Raw genomic sequence first — 12,130 nt, forward strand, 5'->3', positions numbered from 1 at the left:
CACCTGAAGAACATGTTTGCAAAAATACAATGCCTCTGTAGAGTGCTAGAGCACAGTGCTTGAAAACAGGAACCATGTACATTCCATGTATACAACCTGAATGAGGCAAGGAAGAATTTAACAGTCAGGGCAGTCGATGTTACAGACAGCATAATCCTTGACAAATTGAATCTGGATCAGGAAATACATGTAGTTTCTCGGATGATTTTATAACAGGATGAGCAATGCTACCGGTACATACAAGCTAAATTCTGTTGAGCTCTGAATGCACAAACGTGATTGCTAAGCACAAGCAAATTCTTATTTGGGGATTTTTTAAATTATTAATTAAAGCAAAACTGATCTGCTGAATATTGTTTCTGGCCCATTTCGAATAAAATAACCCTATAGTGTGATTAACTATTGCAGGAACCTTCCTCGTCCTTGCAGTTCCCACCAACCACATATTTGTAGTAAACTGTGCATATAAACAGACTCCTTTAAATTAATCCCATGAAACACACAGTCAGTTTACTAGTGTAGTACTCATCCTGACAGATGCCAACAAAACCTGGTGTTAGAGTTTAGCTTGTTGGGGATTGTTCGGGTTGTTGGCTATTTTTACTGCGCCACAGTTTTCATGTATAACATACATGTACATCTACATGTACTTCAGGAAACAAAATTCATCAGATAATCAGGCCCCATTTCTGAAAGCTACAAAATGTACAAAGCTGGGAAAACCTGCTTAGGAAATGCATGTGCTGAGCATTAATCAGCCATAAACCTGAAACAAACCCCAAGAACATTGAACGGCATATTGGTTGGTAACTGTTAAAATACGAGTACAAAATTGGGTACAGGGAGCGCAATTTGACAAACTGACAGGGCAACCAAGACCAGGAATTAGTCAATAGTGCAGTGCCTACATGTAGTTTCCTGTGCATAATATCCTGCTTTTCTCAAGCTAATACTTTTGCTTGTTCTGTCTGTTTTCAAACAGAGCATCAGTTTCTGCTTGCCAGTTTTTATTAATTCGTCCCTGGATGTCATAAGGATGCATGACACATGTAATTATGATTTCCCACTAAGTGTACATAATTTATTGAAAGGAAACAAGTCATTCACGAGACGCTTACAGGCTGACCACTGCCAGATTCCCTCCAGTTTTAACAAAGCCATGAAAATCCTGACCTTTCCATTTAATGTGATTGCATGTACTGTATACTGTGGCTAAGCTTATTATTTGCAAAACAGCCGCATTTATCTCCAGCCATTTGCACAACATGATTTTTCAATTTCCTGAATCTTGACCATGATAAAATCCAGGCATACATGCAGAGTATGTACATTGTAAATTTCTCATGAAAATTTCTTTGCCCTTTTCTGGTCCGATTATCTTAAGCCACTAAACCACATGTTGTGCTCGATCACCTTAATGTAAAGGGAGCATGATGGATCAATTACCAGTAATTTGGCCTGTATACAGCATGTACATGCACATGTTATGCATACCGTACATGTACCAGTATTTAACACCTGTTGAGAACTACAAGTTCAGTTCTAACCAGTGTCCTCAAACCAAAAGGGATCTCAACGTACGTGCACATTTTCTTCAATCACTGGAACACTACACAGTACATCAAGTTTTCATTCATGAGCTTCTCTTGACTGGATGAATGCACGTGTATACAGGTGCTGATACATGTAGTTCCTTTAACGAGTGAGGGCCCTCGTTTCAACGTTGAGGAACGGGGGAGGGTTATATCAATTTATGGAACGTGCAAAAATGCAAGACCTGAAAAAGATGGAAACAACGCATGAAAAATCACTATCACAAATGTAAAATGCTTATGGGCCAGTGTGCAGAATGGAAATTTTGAAACTAGTAAAAGTATCACGAACTTGATAACAGAATCATGATATACATTGAATTGTTTCACACTTTTAAAGAAATACACATGATGAAATTATCTTGAATTTACATGTACCCTTTACGTTTAATGTTACCTGCGCTGACATGAACTTGGACATGCCGGGCCGGCTGTTTTTATAGGGAAGTTCTACAGCAAGTTTAGTAGTTTACCCATTTTTGTTCTCATGTTGCAAGTGGGTGATTCAAAACAAATATGCATGGATACCCATAGAAACAAAAAATACTGGAAGTAAAAGGTTACTGATTCTTTTTCCAATGTTCACAAAACATTTCCTTGATACTCCTGTATGAAATAATTTTCTGAGTGTTACTTGAGGTGGTCACATGATCATCTGTCGAGGTTGTCATCCAGCCCAATAACAATCCTTATAGGCGATTGGGGTTAGAGGGTCTGGGAAGCTGACCTCATCCCCATTCACTTTATTCAGCCGCTTTTTTGTCGCCTGCCTAAATTTTACCTTAAGTTACAGTAGATTTCCTGAAAACATTTCAAAACAAGTTTTGGGGTGTTACCCGTATCCGTTGCTTCAAAAATACATGTATATATTAATCTGCAACTACAATGTTTAAATGCATATGAAGAACTGCATTTTCTCAAAAATTGCGAGGAATAATTTGCATCATATTGTTTTTCCAGCAGATCTGTGAATCTTTTTGAATTTACCTCCAAAGCCATGTAAGGCACTTTTTTCTCAAAAATGAACCTATTGGGATATACAGGTACATGTAGTATATTAGGCCTACATGAACTTGACTTGATATTTGCTCCGCATAAATTTGCGTATTGTCATCCGAGAATTTTATGCTAACGATGGGCTTCAACCAGCTTCTTTTGATATGTGGAATACATGTAGGCTTCGGACATTGGCCGTCCCGGACACGGTGGGGGAGAGGGTCTAAATGGGTTATATTAGTTGATACCCTTATGCATGTTATTGCATTCTGAACTGCCATTTTAAATTGCATGGTTGCCACTATTTTACTGAGCCTTGGGGTTGCTTGTCAGTTGCCCATCGAAAATCAGGATTCTAAACACAATTTAAGAACTTACGAACGCGAGCTAATCATTGGTACAAAATCAAGTGCAAAACCATAAACCAGCTACATCCACGCTTTAAATCTGCTAAAGTTTCGCATCGATTTCCTCTTCACTGAATGCATCCCCTTACCTGAATATATTTTGGCAGTTACCGGTATTGCATTGCATACACTTGCGTCTCACTTAGATTAATGTATTGTATTACACAGCGTTCAGAATTCCCTGGTGTAAAGGATGATCAAGCTAACTTCCAGACCGAGTCTACTTTTAGCTGCACATGTACCGGTACCTTCATAGTGGGGGGGCGTACAGAACTACACCTGGAATGCTTAGCATGATTTAGTTTGAGACGCCTAGTCCCTGACGTTGTGACATGTGGAAGTTTGATGTTAAAATGATTATTGAAAGAATTGAAAAAACTTTGCCATGTTCATTCTGTTGCATATACACGTACCAGTACAAGAACAGAAGTGAAAGCTGGGAGGAATTTCTCCAATGCGAAACTTAATGGTTATGCAATGCGTCATTTGTCCATACTACACATGTACACTGTTTGAACAAATTTGACGGATCTACATGGTACTGTGTGCACATGTAAAACACAAATATTGCAAAAGCAAGAGAAAAGCCAAATCTTTGCATAATAATGCATTTTAATAATGTGACAGTTGTTCTGACAAATCGAGCAAGGATAGTCTCGGTGTGTGTAGCCATATACTTCACAGCTGTTTCAATTAACAAAAACATTACACACTCAACCTTTACAGAGGCAATGTTAGTCAAAATAAATATGTATATTTGGGTACAAGTTAGCACCAGACATGTGTACGCTACATATACATGTACATGTGGGTGCCTTTGTCACAGATTGACTGAGAAAAGACTTAAGACATCAAAACGGCAACCAATATTACCTTTTTCAGGAATAGAGTTATACATATACATGGGCCGCTAAGCCATGAGAAGGTGATTAAAGCTAATGAATTGGACCTTTTTAACCAATGGAAATTTGTTAACGTTCTGAGTCTGTAGCGATAGCGGTAACACTGTGATCGGATGAACAAAGTCAACACCTGTAGTTGCTACGCAACAAATTCTAAGCTGCGCTAACTAGGCATTGGACAGGAAGATAGCAAATGGTAAATTGGCTTCCTTGCACTTTTGCAAGCAACTTAATACATCATCATGTCGTGACAGCCTCTACAAGTCAAATATCAAGTCGTCTGTCTTGATAAAAATAGACACTCCCTGGCGGCCATTCACTGAAAACTTTTCAATGACGGTTTCAAGACAGAGACAAGAACAGTTCGGCGCTTTCTCCAGTGACACAAGGAGAAGGGAAGATTGGCCGACAGGCGAAGGCCTGGGCAAAGCTCAAGACTTCCAACGCAGCATCTCAACCTCATAGAATCCCTTTATCTTCAGGAGGATGAGTCATGAGTAACTGCCCAAGACATTTAGAACAAGCGACAGTACAGTAATTGATGAAGGGGTTGAGGTCTCCCTCTCAACAGTCAAGAGGGTGACAAAAAACTCTAATGGGTCATTACAGATACCAAGTATTGCCAACTGATTCGCGTCCCCAATAGACAGTCAAGGCTCAAATTCTGCAGAGCTGCATTGGCTCAGAATGAGACTTTTGACAATGTAATTTTTACTGATGACTGTTCGATCTAAATGGAGTCCCACAGCGAACTCACATTCAGAAAAATTGGCCATGCAAGAAAACTGAAACAAAAGGCAAAACATCCGTATAAGGTTCATGTTTGGGGGGGATATGAAAGCAAAGAGTTACACAAGTGCTTATTTTCGAGAAAATCATGGCCAAGAAATCCTGAAAAACACTCTTTTGCCATTTGTAGAGTCTCTGTTCCCCAACGGATACAGGTTTTAACAAGACACTGGTCTGAAGCACACTAGCAAAGCCACAGTTGAGTTTATGAAAGCCAAAGGGATAAATTCGTTTATAAATTTGCTGCATCTCCAGACCTCAACCCCACCGAAAACTTGTGGATCAGCTCAAGAACCCCCTTGGAAGGCTTACCCCAGAATTCTGAAGCACAATACCGATCCAAGAACTACGTACAAAGTATGTACATAGACCACCTGCAGAAGGTTGTGAGCAGGCAGTGGAGAGGAAAGGATGCCCATCCAGGTATTAACACCCAAAGTTGATATAAGCTAAATGGTTCTTTTCAGAGCCAACACCTCTATAAAAGAGATACTGACTTGCTTGATGTGTATCACTCTATATTAGGGGCTCCACTTGCCTTCTTCCGAGCATCAAGTTTACGGGATTTTAAATCAAGGTGCAGGTACATGACTGTATCTATTTTTTCAGCACATGAAAGTCACTGCAGAAGACTTAGAAACAAAGACATGCGGAAACTTTGGAAGTAAGCACCACACAGGGGGTTGAAAGAAGAATGTTGAACCTGCACAATTATTATACTGCGTGTACATACCGGTAGATGGTAATGGATAAGCGTTTCTAACACTGGATATGGTCATTTCTATGTTAAGTTACAAGTCAGCGATCTTCATTCAAACCCAAGCAAACACATGGTTTTAACAAAAGTTTTATTATCATAGTGCTGTGGTGGACTTCATTAGTTGAAAAGGGAAGTGTGTGGTGTTTTAAGTTAGTGAAGGATGTTGTACCGGTAATGTCCAGAATGTACAATGTAAGTTTCAAGTTTCCCTGAAAATGGGTTTGATCTACATGTACTACATGTACACGTACAGTACATTGATTGATAAGCTTAAAGAAAAACAGAGACATTGGACCGCAAGGCCTCCAGCCTTGAATAGTTATGCGAACATTTTTAGACCACCACTCAATATTTTTCATCGTCGCTGTGCATTTTCCATGCACTGAGCCTTTTGTAACTATTCACAGCCACTGAATTTGAAAATAATTTATTCATATGATGGGCTAACTGGCCATGCACAATTACGGTATTTATAAATGAAATTATTAATTACAACAAAATCTAAGAACAACTTGATTAAATTGTTGTAGTCATTCTGGACTTGAATGTAAAAATTTATTAGATAGCCAAGATTTACATGTACATGAACAAAAGGGAGAATTAACGCAGAACCATTCCCATTTCTGCAAAAACCACAGAACCTTTCTGTGGTTGCAAAAACTTGTACACGTACACCTAAATATTTGTTATCTCAACACCTAATCAACATTATCCATTCATCCTGTTGGCTGATGACTCACTATAGGCAACATTTCAATGATTGTTCACCCTGAATTATTGTTAAGGACATTCAGGCCTGATGGTTTCAATCTGCAGCAGTGCAGAAGAGTGTTGAAATATACATGTAGTATTTACTGTACAAAGTACACATCTGCAATGCATGTAATGTACTGACTATATACAATGTAAATGTACATATAAGGGCTGCTCAGGTGTACTGGTACATGTACATGTATGCGTATAGGGTACTGAAGTGTGACATCACTGTGAATCAGAAAGTACCCTCCCCCCTACAGTACAAATGAATTGAGTACACGCGCATGTTGGTTTACATGCTGGTTCTTGCGCTAAATGCTTTTTTCACATGTATAGATTGTGTGTGTGTGCCAAAGTTTGAATTCAGTGAGTGACATACATGTACATGTACTTAGTAGATCGCTTGCTCATGAGTCATGTTTGTTCACAAGCAGTATGTGCATTATGAGATCACAGCTACGACACAGGTTAAGACAATGAACCAATTGACTCAAGTCTGCTCACTGAATGACAGGCATACACGTACATGTACATGTCCATCAGGAACTTCAGGAATCTTTCAGGGTAAGAAGTTACAGTGTGGCTTGTCTCTGCAGACTCATCGAGTCTGGGTCTTGCAAGAAAAGGATTTCGGGTGACCCAAACTTTCTGAACTGACTTGAATGAACAGTTGTTCTGTGTTGATGCCCTTTTGCCATTTCTAATGCTAGGTTTTGGGCTCAGCAGTGTATGGCATAAATCGCTATGAGATTTCCTGACAAACTTCACACGATTATTCTGGCAAGATTCAAATCCAGTACATGTACGGGTACTTCCAACTTGAAAATCGTGCAGATACGTATCTGCACCTGTATCCAAAGTAAACGTGAACACTGTAAATGTACAGGTACAAACACTCTGACCAAGCTCAAACTGCTGCAAGTACACTGTTCATGAAAGCAATGTCAATATTGATGCTGCATTGTTATCTTGCTGGGAAGGGCATAAAACCTGAGGGATTTCTTCTAACAAGTTGCCTCCCCCAATTAACACCAAGGAGTCATTAACATACATGTACATGTAACCCTTGTCAGGGTTAATTCACAGAACAGACACACTGTGCAACCACTAACTCAATGAATCTCCGATATTTTCAACCTAAACTTTTAATTCTTATTCTCTTTGATAAGGTAACAAGCTTCTCAAAAGTGCGTGCCTCTTTTTCAAAGGAGAACTACATGTCTATCAATTTGGATAAACTCTGACATTAAACATAGCCAAAGTGCAGACTGGAAAAACAAAACCCCCGAGAGGGAGTATCCAGTATCCCTGCCCCATTCTGCTCTTTCAAGCCTAAAATAACACACCTGCAATTTTAATAACTGTCGGATCACATTTCTGATCTTTTCATCCTGAGTGGATCCCCTCATCACACCTGAATGTCAGCTTGTGCTGCCGTTCTGATTGGGTTGTTTTTTTGGGACTGATATGCTAGAAGGATAATATGTACCTGGTCATTGATTTTACATTTACAGAGTTATGAGTTTTTAAGCAGCACAAAATTGCAAGAAAATAAACAGCATGACATCTGAGATGTACATGTACACTGTATCTTGAAACTGTTCCTATCTACTGACACAGACATACATGTACAAGTACATGTAAAGGTACAATGTTGCACCTGATGCGTAATACTAATTGTATGGCTACTGGCTCTATCTACATGTCTGCATTTATAACAAGAGGGAGCTTTTTTTTCCTTGGAATACATGTACATGTATGCCCTACTGCTCGTCCACGTACATGTACGTACCATACATGTATCTCACAGAGAATGCATCCAGGAGTGATTTGGCAAATCTGTAATTTATTGGTACATGTGTGCACAGTACAAATCGTATTACATACAATGTAAGTGTCTTTACTTCTCACCTGTGAGAGACTCGTCATTACAGCAGATGAGAGAATGAAGCCATGAATCAGTACCACTGATATTGGTCTAAGTAGTGTAACTTTTTGAACAATTAAAAGCACTTCTTGGACAGTTTTATTTGGAGCATTTATACATACATGTATTTGTACCAGGTTTGCAGAAATATATTTCCAAAAAGATACAAAGGTTCTACCAATAACTTGGGGCTATACAGAATATGGGAATTGTGGAGAGGACATCAGACAGGGGTTCGTGGGTCAGTGGTTTCTATCCTGTTGTTCGCCATCGATCAACCCTAACAAAACTCAATATTTTAAAAGTGAAGGACTGAGGACTTGCGGGATTTCATGTCCTTTTGAAAGTCTACTGACTTCCCCTTGCCTATCTCAATCCAACAGTGATCAACCTCCATGAAATGGCAGCCCATCTAAAGCAGACGAAGACATCAAAATGGGAATTTACCGCCACCCTTTTTTTCCCTTCCACACTGACTTGAAGCACTCCCTAACTCACAAAGAATAGAAAAGTGGGTGTGAATTTTTCAAACTTTGCTTGTACACATGCGCAGCACACACAGACAGACTGTACATTCAACATGTTCAAACAGAAACTGTGGTCCATAGTTGCTATTGTACATATGTGTACACTAGGAACACGCCATCTCTTGTTCTTGCATAGAGTGGATACAGTTAGAAAGGGCTGACAGCATCTCCCTCCTCAGAGCCAAGCCTGACTGCCGAATACACAGTGATGGGCGGACCAGAATTAGCCACACACTCCACTCAATACCACTGCAGGCTACAGGTTATCTTGTAGTGAACTGTACAGGATAATTCACAGCTGGCGTTTAATGGAACGCTGTACCACTGCCAGCTATGAGCTATCTAGTACCATAAGTGCCAATATAATAAGATACCCATGAATGAACAAATCATAACCTCAAAAGAATTTAAAAATAACCCAATAAATACTTGTATGCGCATATTTATATGTATGTATTTTGCTTGGCAACGAGGGAGGGGATATTCACATCATTGGAAGTCCATGTTAATTTACGATGATTTTTGTTGCCCCCCAAAGCTCTCTAGGAAACGTTTTTCTTTTACCTGTCTGGAAGACGAGCTCCCTGCCACCAGCTCCGGCTGCGTCCAGATTGATAAAGGCCTTGATATTCTTCCGCCAGGGGTGTTGCGTAATGAAGCCATGGCTGGCCTGCAAGACATTCTCCTCTGCACCATTGAAGAGGAAGATGATGTCGTGCCGCAGAGAGTACGGGGAGGTGGCCAGGTTCTGTAGTATCTCCAGCATGACACCGCAGCTAGCTGCATCATCACTGGCCCCTGGGGGTGAGGAAACACACAATGGGCCTATTTATCCAAAATTTTATCATTATGCAGCATAGACAATCACAATCTACATTATTCCCTCTGTTTTAAATTTTAATGTTCCTATTTTCAGAAATGACTAAATGCCAAACACGAATGAATAACATAGTCATTACAGATTCAATGGCAAGTACTGGTAGTCAATAATATTTTCCTTATTAGGTCACATACTGGTAAATGTAAGTAAAACATGTAATTCCTTCCTCAATAATGGTCTGTTATTGGACAATTTTCCGTGGATCAACTGTCTGTGATAGGAAGCACATACACAATTTGTATGTACCCTAAGTGCAATTCTCCCCTCGCCTTCCTGCAAATGAATATTGGGATCTAATCATTACACTCATCACTTTGAGGTACATGTACTGTATGTGTGCTGTGTATCATTTCCATCACTGTAGGTACCGTATTTTCATTACCATACAGTACAGCAGAATGCACGGCAGAATGAGCCAGTCTAATTCCAAGGTCATTCGAGAAAGCAGCTGAAGTAAGTCCAACATGTTCGGTACAAGTGAAATTAACTGCCGTATAGCTACCAGTACGCCAATCTCCCATGAAAACTACCGTAATGTTTGTGAACTGATGTATACATGTACGTGTAATGTAGCTGAGCCAATAGGGAGGACCTCAAGCAATATATGCAAATTGATGTTTTTGTACATTGGTGTTATTATTATTATTATTTATTTCTGGTAATGACACCAAGGATTCCTCAAAAGTGCCCTAGGCACTATAGCTCGTAAGCCTGAAGAAACCTGTAGAGAGGAGACAATGAGAAGCAGTTACAGTTTTAGACGTGGGAGGAAAACCCCAGAGGAATATTCTGGGTAAAACTCATGGAATCAGGTAGGGACTGAAAACCCAATCCACATGTGGACCGAGCCCGGAATCGAACCTGGACCGCAGAGGTGAAAGGCGAGGAAAGAGCCACTGCGCCAACCCGACTCCCCAAGTGTGAAGTGCAGTAGACTTACATGTACGGAGACAGACATGTACGATGAGATGGCCTATGGTACAAAATCATTTTGATTGGGTAGAATTTAGAAGATGGAACTTGGATTCATCTAAATTGTCTACAAGGCAGGGTTTTGATTTGACAATTTGCCATGAATTGAAAACGGATCCAAGTTGCTGAAATCTGATGCTTTATGTCTTGTATCACAAGACATCTCTCTAGCTGCAAGGCCTTAATTGCCTTGACATGGCTATTAAATCATTCAGAATTCAGGCACTGATTGTAAAATTTCAGTTTCCTCATGACGCAGATGTGCAGAGAATTATGCCTAATTGGATAACAAGGCTCGTCAGGCAGAAGGGGGAAAAACACAAAGCAAACAGCACAAATCTTGTAATCAGCAATGTCTACGATTTCCTGAACGCGTGCCTCTGAATTTAACATTTTTCTTTACATATACACTGACTTTATTCTTGCAGTTCATGCACATGTACTCTTGCAGTTCATGTATTGTACTGTACTACGTGTACTTACAAAACAAATGCCAGTCTTTGTGACAAGGATTGAGGAAACCAAAATCATTCAACTGTGCACATGTACAGGAACATCTTCCAAAGAGGTACAATCTTATTGAAGAAAAGTGGTGTCCAAAATGATAGACTGTGCAAATGTATTACAGCCCAGCAATAAGAACATGAATAATGCAGATCGACATATGCAGCAAGGTATGAGACGGAGAGAACTCCCCCTGCTTTGTGTTGGTCATTGTCTGGCAGGAATCTGGGGAATTCCTTTAAGACATCTTGGGGGGATGTGTTAAGTAACAATAGTCTGGAATGTGTATAGGGATTGAACATGTTGGGGGGGTACCCCTTGGTCTCATTTCTTGCTGGGTATACAGATCGACATACACGTACCGGTATCCCTAAACCATGAACGGTTTTGTCAGAGTGCACCGACTGACCTACATGTATATGTATGTATCCCCACTGAGACAAAGTGTCCTCAATAAAATGGAGATGAGCATCAACAATAATTAACGACCAGAGAAATCACATCCTCAACATGGACGCTGAAGTGAAGATTGTAACGATCAAAAAAAGAATGAAAAAAAAAATACAGGTACACGTACATGTATGTACATGTACATTTACCTACTGGTACATGTACAGTACAAACATGCCTAGTCTGTTCATTGCTGAGCTTGCTTCACTGAAAGATGCAGTGAAATCCCAGTACATGTATTTGATACATGTTTCAAATTCATATTTGAAGATGTACACATGTAGCACAGCATGCCCTCACATGTAGTACGTGTCTGCCATGTACATGTACAGGTACCGGTATATATGTACTGCTGTACATAGTACATGAAGGCCAGTTTGTCTTCCTGGCTTCCTTCCTACATTGTATCAACCGCAGAATTACAAAGACCTGTCAAATTACATACATTTAGTTGCTGGAAAGCAATACAGCTCAGTTGTTGGCAACATATGTGTAATGTTATACATGTACACGTGTACGTAGGCTACTAGTACAATGAATAATACTGCATGAAGAATAATATATAAAGTGACAGAAAAGTGAAATACATTAACTTTACTGTGTAAATTTACGAATGTAAATTGGTGTCTAAAAATGGCTCTAACTAGGCAGATGTTATTATTAAAGGA

The 12,130-nt window shown here is 39.8% G+C and overlaps 1 protein-coding gene across 1 annotated transcript in view; it reads right to left on the minus strand.

Moving 5' to 3' along the window:
- The window catches only part of LOC110978493 (endoplasmic reticulum metallopeptidase 1-like), a 46,172-nt gene that overhangs the window by 27,628 nt on the left and 6,414 nt on the right, over positions 1-12,130 (minus strand). The window contains exon 2 of the mRNA XM_022233538.2: positions 9,221-9,454. Coding sequence (XP_022089230.2) covers positions 9,221-9,454 — 234 coding nt within the window. The remainder of the gene's footprint in view (positions 1-9,220; positions 9,455-12,130) is intronic.

This window comes from Acanthaster planci, linkage group LG12 (assembly GCF_054643075.1).
Source record: "Acanthaster planci isolate LZ-2023a linkage group LG12, COTS_SCS, whole genome shotgun sequence".
Classification (NCBI taxonomy): Eukaryota; Metazoa; Echinodermata; class Asteroidea; order Valvatida; family Acanthasteridae; genus Acanthaster; species Acanthaster planci.